The sequence below is a fragment of the Podarcis gaigeae genome (genome assembly GCF_964106915.1).
Source record: "Podarcis gaigeae genome assembly, chromosome: 3".
NCBI classification, from domain to species: domain Eukaryota; kingdom Metazoa; phylum Chordata; class Lepidosauria; order Squamata; family Lacertidae; genus Podarcis; species Podarcis gaigeae.
The window spans coordinates 51,400,444-51,419,278 of NC_139680.1; the positions used below are offsets into that span (position 1 = coordinate 51,400,444).

The 18,835-nt window shown below is 41.0% G+C and overlaps 2 protein-coding genes and 1 long non-coding RNA gene across 3 annotated transcripts in view; 2 read left to right on the top strand and 1 right to left on the bottom strand.

Moving 5' to 3' along the window:
* The first annotated feature begins 794 nt into the window (after window positions 1–794).
* Window positions 795–10,056, top strand: MFSD4B (major facilitator superfamily domain containing 4B). The gene is made up of 4 exons (XM_083731295.1): window positions 795–1,280; window positions 2,752–2,920; window positions 3,573–3,689; window positions 6,483–10,056. Exons 1-4 carry the CDS (start codon window positions 948–950, stop codon window positions 7,697–7,699), a joined length of 1,836 nt encoding a protein of 611 aa, XP_083587421.1. The 5' UTR covers window positions 795–947; the 3' UTR covers window positions 7,700–10,056.
* A 332-nt stretch (window positions 10,057–10,388) lies between these two features.
* The window catches only part of REV3L (REV3 like, DNA directed polymerase zeta catalytic subunit), a 59,938-nt gene continuing 51,491 nt past the window's right edge, over window positions 10,389–18,835 (bottom strand). Inside the window, exons 27-32 of the mRNA XM_083731021.1 lie at window positions 17,367–17,481; window positions 15,316–15,453; window positions 14,947–15,137; window positions 13,691–13,937; window positions 12,445–12,654; window positions 10,389–11,497 (exon numbers count right to left, since the gene is read on the bottom strand). Coding sequence (XP_083587147.1) covers window positions 11,357–11,497; window positions 12,445–12,654; window positions 13,691–13,937; window positions 14,947–15,137; window positions 15,316–15,453; window positions 17,367–17,481 — 1,042 coding nt within the window. The 3' untranslated portion in view covers window positions 10,389–11,356. The remainder of the gene's footprint in view (window positions 11,498–12,444; window positions 12,655–13,690; window positions 13,938–14,946; window positions 15,138–15,315; window positions 15,454–17,366; window positions 17,482–18,835) is intronic.
* Window positions 14,788–18,772, top strand: LOC310841046. The gene is made up of 2 exons (XR_014562295.1): window positions 14,788–16,612; window positions 16,972–18,772. It is a non-coding gene; the product is annotated as an uncharacterized lncRNA (long non-coding RNA).

Sequence of the window (18,835 nt, forward strand, 5' to 3'; positions counted from 1 at the left end):
TCTTGAACAGGGTAACACTCAGGACTCCAAATAGGTCTGAGTAAACAACTCGAGTTTTTTGGAGATGGAGCATTATTGCGAAATCTCCTTTGGAAGGGTATTGCAGAGGGTTGGGGCTACGACAGAAAAGGCCTGCTTCAAAGAGTTTTTGTATAAGGGGAACTTGCAGTGGCAAGACATTTTCTAACCACTTAAAGACAACCCCCATACACGGCATTTTCCACACGTAGTAAGATCCGAGTTATAAAAAGCATCAAAAAGCATCAAGTCCTGTTTGAGTGGATGGTCGTTACCCAGCCACAACCATAAGAAATATTTGGCTTTCTCCATTGCTTTCTCCCCTTCTCTCTCTTTTTTAATTTCAAGTTTACATACCCATACAAGGAATTGCCAATTTCTTTCTATGGCGAAAGGGGGCTTTCACTCCCGTCCCTGTAAAAAGGCAGCGGGGGTGGGTGGGGGGAGGCGGAGGACCCCAAAAATGCACAAGAAATCAGTTTCCCGGCAACGGAATGGTCTCTCTAGCTTTTCCTATCTCTGTCCCCTTCAGCATGTTCGTTCCCTTGGCAGCACTTAGGCAACAGGCGGCAAGCCCAGATCTCCAAAATATAGTAACGAGCAAAGGGCAGGTAGCGACCCGGCCACCCCTTTTCACCTGGCGGGAAACCGCTTCCGTAAAGCAGGCGACTAACTGGGAAGCTCGAAAAGCACATTTGAGCGACCTTAGCCAATGCGAGCACTTGAACGGCCTTCGCGGAAATAAACAGGAATGAGCGGGCATACAGCTGGGCGGGGCCTACTTCCAAGGGCATTCTGGGAGTTGTAGTTTTTAACAGAGAGGAGGTGCCCCCTGGCCCTCCGGCCTTCGCTGCGCAACATGCGGAAGCCACTGTGCGTCTTGGGGTCACGTGGCCCGGCGCTTGCCATAGCGGCTCCCGGCTGTAGGGATGGCGGGCGCTGCCGAGAGGAAGAAGCAGGTTCGCTTCGCTCGTCTAGAGGAGGAGGATGAAGGCGGAGGAGGAGGAGGAGGAGGAGGAAGCCGCCGCGAGGCAGAGAGTGAGTCGATGGCGACAGGAGGGGCGCCTTCGGAGGAGCCACTCGGGGGCTCTGCTGCGCGGCTCGCCCTTCAGCCGCTGGTCGTGGTGGCCGAGGGCGGCCGAAGAAGCCGGGCTGGAGGCGGCGACAGCGCCGCAAAGCGGGAAGCGGCTGTGGCGGCGGCTCCGCGGCGGGCGCTGAAATGGTGCACTTCGGCGGCTCTTTGCGCCGCTTTCCTGGGCCTGGTGAGCTCACTCAGCGTTTCGGGGGTGGGTGGGTGGTCGTGTGTCACTCAAAGTTTCCAGGGTTTCTTCTCTGGTTGTCCATGCGAGGCTCCCTCGCAGTGCTGCCGAAGGCCCTCAGACCACGGAGGAGCCGAAGGAACGTCAGGACGGGACTCGGCACGTTCCGGTCCTTGACACGGGCAGAAATGCGGCGTCACCGCCAGTAGATGCGTAAAAACAAGTACACACGTGTGTGTGTGTGTGTGTGTGTGTGTGTGAGAGAGAGAGAGAGAGAGAGAGAGAGCTGAAAGATAGAGGGATTTGCGGGGCGCCTATCTTCCCTCGGATTTCTCCAAGAAACGAGCAGACGCCTTTTCTTTAATTGAATTATTATTATTATTATTATTATTATTTGAATTAGTGCACTGTTCTCCTCAAGTACCGGTACTTGAAATACAGAGCGTTAGCGTGGCCTTCCCAGAGATGTGGATTAGAGTTCTCACTCACTGCAGCCAAGCGAAGATTTGCAGGTGGTTGTGGCCCAAAACACCTGGAAGGCTCTAGGATGCCGAAGGATAACATGGTGAATGGGCCACTCCTGTGTAGTTCAGCTGCGGTCCCAAAATAGAAGCCCTCAGTTTGTTAGGTTTAGATCCTGCCTTTTGCCAGGATGGCCTTAAGATAGCTTGCAATATATATTTTTAACCATATAAATTAAATAGCTCAGACCAGCACCAGCAGAAAAATTCAGGTAAAAAGGAGAAGTATATTTGTAGGGTCAAAGGATGAAGATCTTGTTGCCTATTACATGAAACCACCTAGTGGTTTCTGAGGATTTTGAGTCAGGTGTCGCCAATGCATATGCTGATGTTGCTCTCCTGTTTTTGTGGTTAAGGTGGGAGAGTGGAAGTGCTAAATTGTTGTTTGGTCTTGGTAATGGATTAATAAATTTAAGATCAATCTCAGCAAAATGGAGGTGCTGTTCATAGGTGATTCTTCTGTCTCAGACATGGTGTTCAACCTATTAAAGGTGGGGTTTTATGTCTAGCATGTAGTTTCTTAAAGTCGCATCATTTTGGTTAGAGTGGCTCCTCTTGCACTGAAATAATCTGTGCTCTGGTAATCACAATGTACTTGCTGATTTTGATGATTATATGGAAACCACAGTTAGTTCACAATATAGCTGTTTGGGATGGTTTCATGAGCATTTAATTGATCTTAAAACTGCTTTTGATCTTATTCCTAAAAAAAATTAATGGGAGAATAAATATTTGTATTCTGTGGATAAGATAATTCTTTTAAAATTTGAATTGCAAGTAATAATCTCCCATTATCCCATGAATATAAGTTGCTCTTACTTCTGGATAAGTGTGCTTAGGATTGCAAGGAGTGGTTGTCACCTACTGACTTGTTTTTATTTTTTATCTCAAGTTTATTAATAACAGAAAGTATGTTTGATTTTCACTTCACATTGATATTTATTTATTTCCAGGGTATGGCCATTGCTATCCTAGGCCCCACATTTGAAGACCTGGCTGCAAATGTGAACAAAAATGTCAGTCAAATTTCTTATATTTTTGTGGGCCGTTCATCGGGGTACTTTGGTGGTTCTCTGATTGGTGGTATACTTTTTGATTGCATGAATGCCCAACTTCTCTTGGGTAAGTACACAGGGAATAATACTGATTTTTATATCATTGCCCTGATTCACAAAAGTTGGATGGGCAATTGCATAGTCAAAAACGTAAGGGCACAAATATGTATGTCACAAGCTGTGCATGCAGTCCAACCTGAGGGGAAATGGAGCGGATTAAGTTTCTCTCGCTCCCACAGCCCATTTCCCAGGCTGTTTGATACTTTCTTTGCACCGTTGAAGCAAGTCATTCAGTTTTTTAAAAATGGCTTGACTCTTCAGCAGTGAGAATTCAATGGAATTCAGCTTTATGGGTAGCTTCCTTGCATGTTAATAACTTTTTTTAGATTGCTGCTTCAATATGCAATCAACCTTTTGGCGTCTTAAGACTTTAGTACTATTCCCACTTACCTGGGAGAAACACGCACTGGTAGACAAGTATATGTCTAAGGAGACATGTTTAAGATTATACTGCATGCATGCTTTTGATGTCTGAATGTAAAACTAGCATACAGGGTATTTTGTGTGACTAATGTCTTATGTTTATTACTTAAATCTAATTTAAATATTTTCCAGGAATAAAAAAATTCCAGAATAAACTTAGATTTGAAATTATTATAAATTGTAGCTTTTAAAAAGTGCAATATGAAATGGTGTGTTTAATTATTTCTCCCTTATAGGATTTTCTATGCTGGGTACAGCCCTGGGTCTTTATGTCATCCCCTGGTGCAATAAAGCACTTCTGTTAACATTCATGATGTCTGTCATTGGGTTTGCAATGGGAGTCCTTGATACAGGTAATAAAACCACAACACTTGTTTCATGATATTCATCCTGTTTGGAATGATTCAGTTAGGATTATGTTGAATCTCTTAATTTAAAATGGCTTACAATTTTTAAATCAGGAAAGTGAAGAGAGATGCTCACTTTGAAGAAAACTACTGCTTTAGTGGTTATGGAAGGGGTAAGAGATACCATGTGGAGGAAGATGGAGTGTGCACAGTGTTGAAGAAGCTATGGTGCTGATCAAACAGATGAGGCAGCAAAGAGCTTAGAGACAGAACAGTTTCTATTGAAGATCAAGAGAGTATCCAAGGCAGTGAATGGGGTCGTTAATTCAAAGGTGAAGGTCAAAGGAACACAGCAGAGGTGGTGTTAGAAACTCAGATATATAAGATAGGAGCCAAAAGGCTTCTTAAACCAAGATTGCAGTCACCAAAACAGAATGTCTAGTTGCCACTTTGGGGCAATACTACTCTTAAGGTCTTATTTTCAAATGAAGGTCTGACTGATTGATTCTCAGTTAAACATCTGGCTAGTTCAGATGACAGCCTTGAGCTAGGTTAATAATATTTTGAGACCCTAAAGAAGAAAAGCCACTTGATTCAGGGACAGTTCATATATATATTGGCCTATTCTGACCTCTTTTTCTTAATACAGACCATTCATAATGTAGGAATATTTTTCACAACTGCGAGCAGGCCAGTGGGGTAGGGTAAGTGAAGACAAGCTACAACAATTAACTATAACATCCTTCACTGCTCCTGCTGCACAGAAAAAGCATTTTGGTTGTCATGTATATTAAAGGAGATGGATGGGAATATTGTCAAATAGGAAGAAGGTGAGCCAAGGATTTTGATCTGAAATGATTATTGAGAAAGATCAAGGAGTGATAAAGGGAAGCAGAATGGAGTGGTAATGGAGAACAGTATCATTACAGAAGTATGGATTTTGGAGGTTGAAAAACAGTGAGATGGGTGTGGTTGTGGTCAGGCTCTGCGATTAGCAGGGAGAAGGTCAGTGCTAATGCAGCCACAGGAAAGAAGTGACCGCCAGAAGGAGAGACCACTGAAGGAGAGGGCAGCAGCAGTGTCAATGCTGGTGGTAGAGAGTCAGATTTTGGTGAGTGCAAGTTGCTGGAGGGTTTAAGAGAAGAAAGGATTGTGAAAGATCAATGATTTCTTAGTGAGGGAGCAGCAGTTCCAGAGGAAGCATGAAAATAGGAGTGGGGAGCAGTGAATGGGAGACGGCAAGTGAATGCCACAACGCTGGAGGAAGCCATTAGAGCTCTGGAGCCAAGAAAAGGCTCTGAAGGAGAAATGGAAAATGATATTGGTAGAGCAGTGAGGGTCATAAAATGCATCTCTGGCAGGTAATCTTGTTGTCTTCAATGATGGGTTGTTTCTGTGGTGTAATGCTGGTAAGAGGGTCAAGCAGGTGTGATATCTTGCCTAGTAATGTATCTGCATCTTTCTGTTGCAAACATAGTGCTTTCCTTTGAAAAAGAAGTTTAGTCCTCAGTAGCACTTGGAGCCAAGGAAGAAAGAAGACTGTCAAGACAACAGGGTTGTTGTTTTTTATGCTGGCTGGACTGTGCACTTGTTAAACAATTTCTTAAGGGAGTCATTTTAATGATTGATTTTAATGTTTTTATATTGCTGTACACCGCCCTGGTATTTTACGAGAGTATGGGATATAAATCCTTATCAGTAAGCAAACCTTTGATCTTTGAAGTGTCACTGTCAAGCTAGAGGAAACTTTCTGTGTTTCTGTGAATAGAGGCCGTTGAACCACCTCCTGCTATTTATTCATAATATTATCAAAACTGTGTTTTCAGCAGGAACCGTTTGATAACAATTACAGAATTTTATGGGAATGTTCACTTAGTTATTGAAATAATTGTGAAGCTTTATAGTTGACATTGAATATGCTCTGTTAAATTGACCTCATTCTGCATACTGGTGAGCAGATGGATTCCATTTAATTAAGATACTAAACATATTATTGCATATAGTGCTTGTCACTTGAGAGAACCTGGGTTCTGCCTGTTGAGAATTTTGAAGGAACTCCTTTCTGTCTTACCTCTTATGCTCTCCTCCTCTGTGCTTAATCAATTGGGGGAGGGGTTCATTCACCAACTGGCATGACCTGCATACAGCTGCCAGTTGTCGTCCCCCTGAACCTCCCCCTCACCTGTGATCACTGAGTGAAAGTATGATGTAGGGCTTTGCATGTGTGATTGGGGAACCAGGGTTATCCTAGTTGCCCTAATCATTTGTTCAGGCCCTGTGTGTTTACAGTTGAATGTGCACAGGGCCCACCAGCAGGGTGGGATTCAGTAGCTACAAGCTTTTCACACACTGAATATGGATTGGGAGTGTGAGAAGAGGGCTTTCAGGAAGACTTGTGGGGATGGAGGAGCTGCTAGTCTACTGCTTTTCGTCACTTCTTCCCCCCTCAACTCATGAGTAGGGGGGCTCCTTGTAGCTCTTCAGGTGCAGCTGGTTGCTAGTTCTCATCTCTGAATACTGGCCCTAGTGACTGTGGCTGATGGGAATTTAAGTCAAGCAGCAACTGGAGGTTCCCACCCTGGGAAAGTACACTGGGAACTGAAAACAGGCTAACTAGCCACAGCTCCCCCTTTTCTTTCGTTCGGCTGTAATCCCTTCTAGTTACCTGTGCCTGTTGATGAGGGAGCCTTCAGAGTTCTCAGCAGGTGGAGTGAGGTTGCTCTTGAGTGATGATGTAAGGTTCCAAGAAACCAGTCTGAATATGGAAACTATACCCTGTATATTTTCTTTACCCCACAGGTGGCAATGTTCTTGCCTTGGACACATGGGGAGAAGAAGCCGGTCCGCATATGCAGGCCTTACACTTCAGTTTTGCTCTGGGTGCTTTTGTGGCTCCCATCCTGGCCAAGATGGCGCTAGGTGGCTCCGCTATTGGTTCTCCGGTTCTGTTGGGTGGTAATGTTGACAATCAGTCTGCCGTGAATTCTCTTCCTGCTGCTACACCAGTCCTGAAACTGCATTTAAACTTGAACTTTATGTGGTCTTATGTTGTTATAGGCAGTTATCTTTTGCTTGTTGCATTGTTTTTCCTTGTTTTGTGTTTGAAGAGCAGTCCCGTCCGCGACAGGACAAAGTTTTCCACACAGAAATACCAGATTGCTAAATACCACCGTGCCGTCATATGTCTCCTCTCTGTGTTCTTTTTCTGGTATGTAGGGGCAGAGGTCACTTATGGTTCTTACATTTTTACTTATGCAAAAACCTTCGCTGCCATGAAGGAACATGAAGCAGCTGGGTTGAATTCCCTCTTTTGGGGATCATTTGCAGCTTGCAGGGGACTGGCAATCTGTTTTGCTGCTTGCTCTTACCCTGGAACTATGATCCTTCTGAGTATCATAGGCTCCACTCTGTCATGCCTATTCCTGGCACTGTTCAGTACATACCCAGTCTCTCTGTGGCTTGGCTCTGCAGTATATGGAGCATCCATGGCGACTATCTTCCCTAGCGGCATTTCCTGGATTGAGCAGTATACAACCATCCATGGGAAATCTGCAGCATTATTTGTAATGGGTGCAGCTCTGGGGGAAATGTGTATTCCTGCAGTGGTTGGCTACCTTCAAGGACATTTCCCTGCTATCCCTGTGCTCATGTATTCTGCGTTGGGAGCAGCAGCCATGACATCAGTGCTGTTCCCCGTGATGTATAAATTAGCTACATCACCCTTCGATGCTAAACTGAAGGATGTGGGGGATGGTGAGCTCCAGGAAGCCTTATTGTCCCATTCTCATCTTGAGGATGATGATGATGACGACGGCAGAGAATGGAATGAAGTAGACTTTGAAGTAATTGAGATGAATGACACTATGAGGAACTCTGTCATAGAAACATCCAAGACGATCGAAGGGGAATCGACACCTGCCACCTCTGCTCATCCTTCTTCAAGAAACATTTTTAATTCTTCTCCTCGGCTTACTGTCGGCTCCCCAAAACATAAGAATTCTAGTAAGAATGACTAAGCCCATCTTGCTTTAAGAACAAGAGGTTCACCAAACACTTCATTAAAGTGGTAAGAAGCTTGGTTAAATCCCAGTTAAAGTTGGTTTTTGGTATAAATGTGTATTTGCAGGTACCAAAAAGGGATGATGTGGTGGAGCCATTTATGCGAGTGTGATGGTAGTAGAAAAAGCCAGGTTTTCATAAATCCATATTCTAGTGGTTCTTTAGTCAGATGGTGAGCTTACATCTGGGAAGCGTAGTAAAATAATCACGACTGTCTTGATTCAGATCTGATTTCTATACTGAACATTGTAAGCAAGCTTTGACCAAAGGGGGTTGCATTTCATTTGAACCATGGTGTGATACTTAACGAGGTACCTTGTGAGGGCACCAGGGGTGGTCCTCATTCTGTAAATAGTTATTGCTTGTGTTCCTAAGATGTTGATGCCAAGATTTACTCTAATAACAAATATATTTTTTAAAAAGTGAAAAAGTTGTTTTGCGGGTTGTATCTGATTTTTGAAAAGCAGAAGTATCACATTATGAAAATATTTAATTCTTTAGTACTTACATTATTGGTACAGGCAGTTTTTAATTTGTGTGGAGGTTATGTTCCGGACTCCCGTGCACATTGATGGAGCATGCTCCCATCCCACCCCTTTTTGTGACATCTTTATGCTTTAGGGCTACTTTAGGTTCAGGGCCATGTGAGTGATTGTGTGTCGTTCAAACAATCCTAAATTGATCGTTGCCTGTACTTTCTCTGGGAGCAAGCTAAAACCCAGGCACATCTATTTCCCTATATGTATGAGTAAGCCCTAGCCACCCTATTTCCACTAGCAGAACTTACAAGTCATATCATTTTATTTTATTTTACTGAAAAGCACATGGCAACAGCAATTTGCTAGGTTACTGTAGAAGGGAAATGCTGTAATCTGTAATGGCACTTCATCCAGATCCTTACCCTCAATAATGCCACTTGGTAGAGGTGTTCTTTCTAGAACATGCAGAATGTGGTTTAAAGAACACAACATTGCAAGCACTACTAGAAGAGCACAGGTTGTGCTTTCTTCCCCCACTCCAATCCAGGCATAATTTCTCAACTTATTAGTGTACAGACTGTCCATACCTAAGAAATGCTCTTTTGTAACTGCTGTATAATTGGAATGGCGTTATTTATGACTGTACAATTAAATGGCAAGATTCTGTGGTATGTGGTTTGTTCATGGTGAAATAGAGGACTTGTGGACTGGAACTTGGGAAAGCTAGCATTTTGGCTGTAGACAATGATGCTACCTCAATGGGATGATTTTTAATATTAAAAGCTGAATAAGTAAAGATGTCGGTCTTTTAAAAACTAAGCATTAATATGCAATAAATTGCGGATTAGACTGAATTTGTACACTGTTTCACAATTAGAAATATTACACATGTAAAAGCCAGAGTTAATTGTGTTTCCATTAACTGAATCTCATTAGTAAATTTCTTAACCGTTTGAACTGCCTGAAGTGTGTATATCCAGCTTATAGTTGCCTGTAAGAACTAGGATTCAAAATACTACTTTAGGCATGCATAAAGGATTGAATATGCGCAGGGGATTGTTTCCCCCCCTCATTTTGAATGGTGCACCTCATTGCCATAACAAGAACAGGTTTTCCATGCACTATGAAAAGCTGCTGTTGCTGAATTACAGTTTCAAAGTTTCTTTGAAACTGAAGCCATGTGGTTGTGTGGTAGCCTTTTCATTGATGAAAATAGCTTCCGATTGTTGGGTAAAATCAAATCAAGAGCATGGTAATAGCTTATGTTTTTCAAGAATTTGTGCTGAGTTGTGGGTGTTGGGTATTACAAGGTCGTATTAAGGATTCTTGCTCTTTCTTGGGGTTCTAAGTATTGTAAATGCTGTAACTCCAAACTCAGTATTTACTTGAGGAATCGGGTCCTTTCCTACAATGAAAATGTTATTCTTGGTATATTTGTGATTGTTCTGTATGAAATGGCATTATGAAATAGACATTTTGACAACTTGTTTTAACTCACATCAATGCTACATTTGCCTTAAATGTTATAGCTCTTATTTGGGTATGATGATTAGTTTTTCTCAAGTGTGTGTCTATTGGTAAGGTAATTTTGTAATGTAAATGCAGCTAGGGAGTTAATTGCTTGTGTTTACAGGGGTATTGGGAAGTGTGATATTTTCTTGAATAAAAATTATTTATTTACCAAAGTTAGCCTTGACCACCATTTCTTAGGGAATCCAATACTCAAGTCCATGAGTAAACAGAGTACATTCATTGTTTCCTTAATGATCGACTTTGCATGTAACTAAGCCATGATTTAAGAAACTACAAATAAATCCTGAGTTGTTTCAGTCAAACCATTGCTTCTCTCTCTCTCTCCATAGTTTGGTATGTTTTCCAGGTGCTCCTGCTTGTGGGGTGGCCAAAGGAACTATGAAAAAGAGTGCCAGGTTCACACATTAGACAAAACCATGAAAAATTTAGTAAGGTAAGCGATTGGGTAAACAGGTCATTTACCAGTATTCTTTTTCTTTAAAGCTTGCTTTATCGTATGAGAATTTCTTATTTGGGGGATTGTTATACTAAATTGTGACTAAAGGTGGATTTCTCAAGAAAAATGATGGTTTTTAGGGAATGTTATTTTGGAACTCATTGGCCATTATTGTTAAAGAAAAGCACTACAGCTACATTGAAGTTTAAAAATGCACATACATTTATTTTATTTTACTATGGTTTCCATTAATTTTTAAAACAAAATGATTTTCAATTAAAAAATGCACTGACCACATAATTCCTTTTAATTTTATAGTTATACAAATATCCTAAATACACATTTTCTCAAGATGATGGCAAATAAGATTTAACTGTACAGTACATCATGAAATATTAAGCATATTTAGAAGCAATAGAAATGTCTATACAAAAGCAAAAATGGAATAAAATTTCTTATTTAAAGTATTGCAACAGTCCCACAGGTTTGTAACAAAAATGTCTTTGCACAGTTCTTCACAATGCCCCAATTAATAGCTAAAGCAAAAGTGATTTTTAGAAAATGTTTCAAAAATGCTACACGCTACTGTTTGCACAGTCTGGTCAAAACAACAAAGCTACTTGGAATCAAGCAAAACTTAGGAGAAATACTCCAACTGATTTTAAAATTGTCCGTATAAAATTCATTGCACATTATTTTTACTCAGTTGTTTGAAAAGTAAAAAAGTCTATTTACAAAATATTCTGCAGTCAAAATTATAAAGTGGATGAGATATCTATAAGTAACAGCCTGATACTGACAATTCAATAAAACACAATGACATTTCCCCAAAGATTTTCAGTACTTCAGAAGCCCATTGGGAAAAAGTTTTTATATTGAAATGGATTTACAGGATGTTAACACAGCTATTTCAACATCTGCATTATAAAACAGTATGTTACAAAGGCAGAAGAATGAGGAAAATTGACATTGTAAAAAGTCAGTTATTAATAGATTAACAAGTGTTTTTCAATTTACTTAGGACAAACATTTATTATTTCTCAGAGTAGGTCAACAATGAATGAAAATTCTAGACAAGATGAAATTGAAGGACCATGCATGATAGTTTTAGAATGGTAAACATTATTAAAAAAAATAGCACCTGCAATCCTGCTATTATAGGCAATCTAAAATTGATCAAGTAGCTGGCGAAGATACGGTGCCTTGGATAATTCTCTGCTCACTCTTGAGACCTTGTAAAGTACAGGACAATTCAGTGAAACACAAGGTATCTGTCGCTCCAAGCAGCCTGTACAATTCTTGCATATCTAGAGGTACATAAAATGGAGTAGTGTAAAATTCACATAACTAGAAGAATTATAATAATCTTGGCTACAACATTTACTTGGAGGAAGTCAGGTGAGATGGGACCAACACTAAAAACAATGTGAGAAGGGTTGTAGGAAATGAATGGGCTTTCGAGAGAAAGGGACGGAAAAGCCAGAATCAACCAACCCCATAAAAACACAGCAGCGATGCCCACGCTACAGGTTGGATCCCCATATGGGAAAACAGCCTTTTCCTGCATTGTAGGAGGGAGCTCACATTCACTCAAAGGAAAACATTAAGCATAAATAATGGAGAATATTTTAACAAGAATTCTAGCTGACTCAACATTTTAGTATCATGCATCTGGCAAGGTAAGAGATTTATAAATGGCAAAAGCTGCATTGCAGATAAGATTGGTTTCGGCTATATATATGGGATTAAGGTATACTGGACATAAATACACTGAAAATATTTATGAGAGTACAGTTCCATTAAATCCTGGTATTTCTTGGTAATATTAAATAATATATTGAAATTAACAGAACAGTGGGGAATATACATTTAATGGCAGAAATTCTAGCAGTTTCAAAGTGGAAACTGGATAATGATCCTTTGATAAAAGAGTGGCTTAATAAACCTGTTTACAACCAAATTCAGTCAGATTTAATTTCTGTACAAACAGAATCCTTCACATAAAAGGAAGATCTTTATGATTGGGAGTTCAACATAATTTTGTATTAAAAGGTCATTCATTAGCCTGCCAGTTTCTCTGATAGCACTTTTTCATGCCTTTGGAATACCTTTTGTGAAAGTTCGTTATTTTGCTTATTAGGGAACATGTTATACTTAACTATTAAAAAACAAAAGGTGCTGTTTTCTCCACCTCAGAAAAGTTTCTTTTAGGTTCAAGTTTATTAGAAGCAAAATAAAAGATGATTTCCCCTACCTTGGCTAGGTGTTCATGTTTACGTTCCAGCTCTCGAATTTCTTGATTAAGAATCACTACCACATGCTGTGGTTGGCTCCTACATTTACTGCAGATGCCATGCTGAGTCAATTCATCACACACAGGACAGTGTAGAGTGGTGAAATACTGGGAAATTGTCCCTTTTCGGCTTTCCTGCTCGCTGTGGGATGTGGTAGCAGCTTTCTGGATCTGCAGGGTTTAAAAATATTTGATACATATGAGTAATAACTATTTTTGCTAACATACGTTGATCAAATTTACACCTTCTCAAATTAAAGATTACTGGGTCTTGGCATCCTATGTTCCCAAAGACGTATCAAAACATAACAAGTCCATTCAAAACTGTTGGAGCTGAGATTTTTCCTATTACCACTAGGTGGAGCTGAATACCCATTTTGAGATCAGCTCCACATGCTAAGTGAAACCGTTCTTGAGAGGCTGCCCACACACAAGGTTGTTCATATCAGGATGGATGAAAGCCAGCCCTATTAATAATGTGTTGTGGAAATCCACCTTAGATACATTGTTTCCCATTTGGCCAACTAATTCCAGGTGGGAACCAGAAGTATGAACAATCTGAGGTTTGGGTCTATAGCAAGCGAACTCCTTGTCTGCATATACATAACCTGTAGGTGTGTGTTTTGCTTTATTTACTTACTTCTTTCTTTATTGTGCATTGCTGTTACTATGGGTAGTCTTTCCTACACCCTCTTCCTAGTAAGTCTTGCATCAAATGATAGGGGGTTGGAAGGAAAATCTATTTGTTAACCTGCCCCAAACCTGTTAGTGATTCATCAGGTAACTGGACCTTCCCTCCCACAGCAGCCACGGGCTCACATTGGTAGGAATACCCTCTACCCTCTCTATTTAGTGGAATAACACTGATAGTTGGAGAGCCAATTCAGTAACCAGGAGAAGTACTAACTGTTTTAAACTACAGTGGTACCTTGGGTTACAGATGCTTCAGGTTACAGATTCCGCTAACCCAGAAATAGTACCTCGGGTTAAAAACTTTGTTTCAGGATGAGAACAGAAATCATGCGGCAGCGTGGCAGCAGCGGGAGGCCCCATTAGCTAAAGTGGTAGCTCAGGTTAAGAACAGTTTCAGGTTAAGAACGGACCTCCAGAACGAATTAAGTTCTTAACCCAAGGTACCACTGTACTTATCTATAAAAACTCCATTCCAGCTATAGCCATATCCAGATTTACTATTTCACCAACTTACCCTTGGTAATTCATGATACCAGCTGAAAACATCTATGCCAATAAGTGATAAGATTCTAGCCAGCGGAGGAAGAATTTGTTTGGTGATGTAGTAAGTGGCATTCAGACGCAGGTTTGGATCCTGTAGAACTTCAATCGGCCGCCTAACCAACTGTATGAGAGGCAACCCAGGCACGCCATACACAATGACATAGGGCACCCTTTCACCGACTCGTGGCTCAGACCGCCGATCATAGGCAAGCATCCTCCTGTTGGGACAAATAAAATCAATCTCAAAATATATGGCCCACAAATGAGAGAGACAGATCTATGTACCTCTTTCAACTCCTATTAAAAATCTCCATATATTCTTACAACTTTCCTATCAGTATTGCCGGTTTGCACAGCAGCATTAAACACAAAGGAGAAAATGAAACAGCACCTTATGCAACCACAAAATAATTTTAGAAAGTGAGGACATGTTTATACTCACCACTGCACCTTAGGGCTGAGGCTGTGATCACTGTGGTTTATTCATTTCCCCCTACATTTCCCAGACTGTTAATTTCCACTTTGTATTTGAACTTTCACATGACATAAAAGCCACTTCCAGAAACAGAAGAGGTTTGGGGCTCATTTTCATGTTATTTGCTTCCAGAAAAAAAAATCTGTTTGCAAAAATGTGCTAAATTTGCACTATACAGTATTCTGCTATATTTCGTTATATGGGAGGATGGGTCAGCCAGAAGCACTTCTCATTCTTTGAGGAAACCCTCCAGTCTCACAAACAGGACTCCCCACTTGTGTGTGTGTTCCTCGCTTAGCACCCCTCTTCTTGCTTCTGCCCACAATCATCTACTACTTTGGGGATCTTAGTCCCCCCTTCAAAGTTGAGCACTATGAGGCCCCATACTTTTGCCCAAAGTCTGGAGCCTCTGACAGAACCACTATTCACACTTTTCCCTCTGAAGGAGGAATGCAGAACAAGCTGTGGATGTATTTAGGACCTGGCTGATGGAAAATATATCTATCTACAGAACTGTCCCATTGGAAGTGACTCCAAGGGCCATCTAGTCCAAACCCCTGCAATGCAGGGACTACAGCTAAGGAGCTCCCACTGATCCATATTTTATATTTTAATGTAATAAAATCCTGATATTCTTAGAAGCATAAATTTCTGTAGTAGATATTTAACGCATCTTTGAACTCCCATAATGAGAATGATTTAATATAAACTAAAATGATCTCACAGTGCCATTCATTATATATCCGTATTACCTTGTGATTTCTAGAGCTGGTACACAGGCTCCAGGTCTGTATGTAGAACTTCCTCTGTACTCCTTTGCAAATATGAAGTCTTGCATGCTGGCCTTCCCTTCTAATAATTTCATGCACTGATTTTGCACATACTGCTTGATATGACTTATATCACGTGTTTCAAACAGCAACTTGATAGAACACTCAAGCATCTGAAAAAAGTGTATTAAAAAAGATTTTATAGTCATTTGAAACACCAAAGGCATTTTAAACATTCCCATTCTGAATCCCTCAACTTTCACTTTTGGAGTCCCCCCCCCCCCAATATGTGGAATTGATACTGTACTAAAAAGAACTTCTGAACACAATAAAATGCCTGTGCCACTTTACCTTGGAAACAGCTGGGCAAGAATCTCTTCTAACAGTTTCTATGCCTTTTGCATCAAATACTGGGTCCTTCTGTTCCAGTGATTCATACATGTAACCAACATACCTCTTCTTGGTTTGCAAAATACATGGCAAATAGACCTGCAATGCAAAGAAAAACTCTGCAAGTCTAGATATAAGAGAAATGCAGGCAAACTTCTGGACTGAATGCTTTTCTTCTTTACTGCTCATAGTTAGACCCAAGTCACCCATAAACTATATATCTACATTACTAAGCAACATACTCTATTTTAGGCCCTAAGCGAGAGGATGAGATGATAAATTTGTGCATGCATGACAGGCTTTCTCAACTCAAAGAAGCTTCAAAAATAGCCATTTGAAGAGCTCTTTTTGTGTGTGGACTAGGGGCTAGAAGGGAGGATATGAAAGCCCTCCATGTGTACATGTAAACACTTGGATGCACTGAAAGAGTTTCTGTTAACCATAAAATATTTTCAAGCATATTAGGTACATTTAGAGCAGATTGATTTCTGAATTTGAAAAATGTTTCATTTTTCCTAAATTGGGAAAAAATTAGGCTGGATGTTTGTTAATCTCTAAATGTACATCTTTGTCCTTATTCAGTTAATGTTATGTTATGATTCAATCAACCTGATCACTGTGCTAGGCAGAACTGCAAATGTATTCATAATACCACCAGACATGGACAGAAGTGTAATGCAGAACATTCTCTGACCCCTTGGGTACTGTGGAGTTAAAAAACCATTTACCATGCAATTTTATTTGTTTTATTATTTTGTCAAGTTTTTCTGACAAAATATTTTCTCCCTACTTACAACAAGAAAAAAGGAGAAAGACGGGCCTTGCCGTCAGGCATAAAGACGACAAAGGGAAGTGTAGCAGAAGGAAAAGACAGAGAAGGAAAATCAGTTTGACAACAAAAGAAAGTGATGGATTGTAAAATAGGCATTTAAATCCAATTGAGGGACGTATGAGTGTTCCTTGCAGTTTAAAACCACCTATTCCATGACACTGCCATCTCTCCTTCATTACTGACTTTTTGGGCAGGTTCCAAGAAACCCCAGAGCTGGACTCTAATATTAGTACCCTCTCACAAATCCCTTCTGGAGAGGAAAATGGGAGATTTTTGTTCTGGGTTTGATGTCCTGCAGCAAAGCAGAACAGTTGTGTGATGAAGGTCACTAAGGACACCGGCCTTTCTCCACATGTCAATGAGGTTGGTGGCAGTGAATCAATGAAGAGCAATAGTGGAAAAGCCTCAGTCAAAGCATGTTAAAAGGTAAAGGTACCCCTGCCCGTACGGGCCAGTCTTGACAGACTCTAGGGTTGTGCGCTCATCTCACTCTATAGGCCGGGAGCCAGCGCTGTCCGCAGACACTTCCGGGTCACGTGGCCAGCGTGACAAGCTGCATCTGGCGAGCCAGCGCAGCACACGGAACGCCATTTACCTTTCCGCTGGTAAGTGGTCCCTATTTATCTACTTGCACCCGGGGGTGCTTTCGAACTGCTAGGTTGGCAGGCGCTGGGACCGAACAATGGGAGCGCACCCCGCCATGGGGATTCGAACTGCCGACCATGTGATCGGCAAGTCCTAGGCGCTGAGGTTTTACCCACAGCACCACCCGCGTCCACTCAAAGCATGTTAAGTTCATGTTAAATTGCATTCATTTGTAGGGGGAGTGTGCGCACACTCACTGTATTTTTATGTTCATGTGTGCCCCCTTTGTGTAGGGCAGGCAAAGATGTAGCTTGGCTTTCCTGCAGAAAGCAGGACTGTTGTGCATGCACTGATGCATGGAAAGTTCAATCCTGCTTGGCGTAGGTGCATTTTTTATAGGCAGTCTTTGTTTTTTTGGTTTTGTTTCTTTAAGTGGTAAGCTAGCAGCTCTTCCCAGGTTTGCTTTCCCATCCAGATTCCCTCTCCTCTTAACACTTTGTTTCAAATATCTATTTCTTAATTTGCTCATTATGTCACTTTCTGGAAAGGTGTCCTGTTAAATGTTGCAGTCAGGCAACACTCAGATTTTTCTTACCTTTTCAAACTTCAGTTTTACTGGTTTGGGGTTGGTAGCTGTTACAGCTTCAGCAATTTCCTGGCCAATCTTAAAAGACTGTTCCTTGGTAGCTCCTTTCAGTAGTACAAACATGCTGAAATAAGATAAGGGAAATCCAGAAATGACTACAGTCATACCTCGGGTTAAATATGCTTCAGGTCGAGCGCTTTCGGGTTGTGCTCCGCAGCGATCCAGAAGTAACGGAATGCGTTACTTCCGGCTTTCGCCTCTCACGCATACGCAGACGGTCAAAATGACGTCACGCGCATACGCGGAAGCGGCGAATCGCAACCTGTGTTTTACGTTCACTTCAGGATGCGAATGGGGATTTGGAACGGATCCTGTTTGTATCCAGAGGTACCACTGTAATTAGCTTTCCCACTCTAAAAATATTCCAAAAGTATGGCAACTTTTTTCTCTCTCCTTGTGACTAAAAACCGAAAATGAACAGGTAAGCAATTGATATTTGTTATTTATTAAATTGGTATAGTGCTCTTCATCCATAGATCTCAGGGCAGTTCACAACATAAAAATCCAAGATAAATACACAGAAGAGATATATCTGAAGTTTGTAATGGAGTGGATGTGGGATGGTGAAATGAAACTTAATCCTAGTAGAACAGAAGTCATCTTAGTCACGTTATATGTGGGACTAACTTTAAAGACGGTTCAAAAACTTCAGCTGGTGCAGAATTCAGCGGCCAGGTTGCTCACCAGGAAAAGAGCATGTAACGCCAATCCTGGCCTGGCTGCATTGGCTGCCAATTAGTTTCTGGGCCCAACTCAAAGTGCTGGTTTTGGCTTATAAAGCCTTAAACAACTCAGGACTACAATACCTCAAGGACCGCCTTTCCCCATCTGAGCAGACCTAGACTCTACAATCATCATCTGAAACTCTTCTTCATCTGCTTCCACCATGAGAAGTCCAGAGGGTGACAACACAAACAGATCTTTTCTGTAGTAGCTCCCTGTTTATGAAATGTTCTCTCCAGGGAGGCTTGCCTGCTGCCTTTGTTACCTATCTTTAGGCACCAGGCAAAAACATTCCTCTTCTCCAAGGTCATCAGCTAATTAAATAATTATGGCCTTTTAAACTGTTTGGGATATCATTTTTGTTTGTTATTATGTTATATATTTTTGTGTATTCATATTGTAAACTGCTCTGTGGTCCTTGGATGAAGGGTGGTATAAAAATGTAATTTAAAAAAGTGTGTGCAAGAAATAAACTTACAATTGCTGTTGTTCAGGCTTTCTTTCCTCACTTCTGCTGCAGGAAAAACACATTTTCCTTGCTTTCAAAATATATAATTTTGTTGCTGAGAAAACAAATGTTTCTTCCAGCTAACATACCTATTTTGCATATTAAATTCCTACTCTGGTTTAAAGGTTGCATATTACAAATCTACTAATTTCTGGTAAGGGAAGGAAAGGCAGTCAATGACATATTA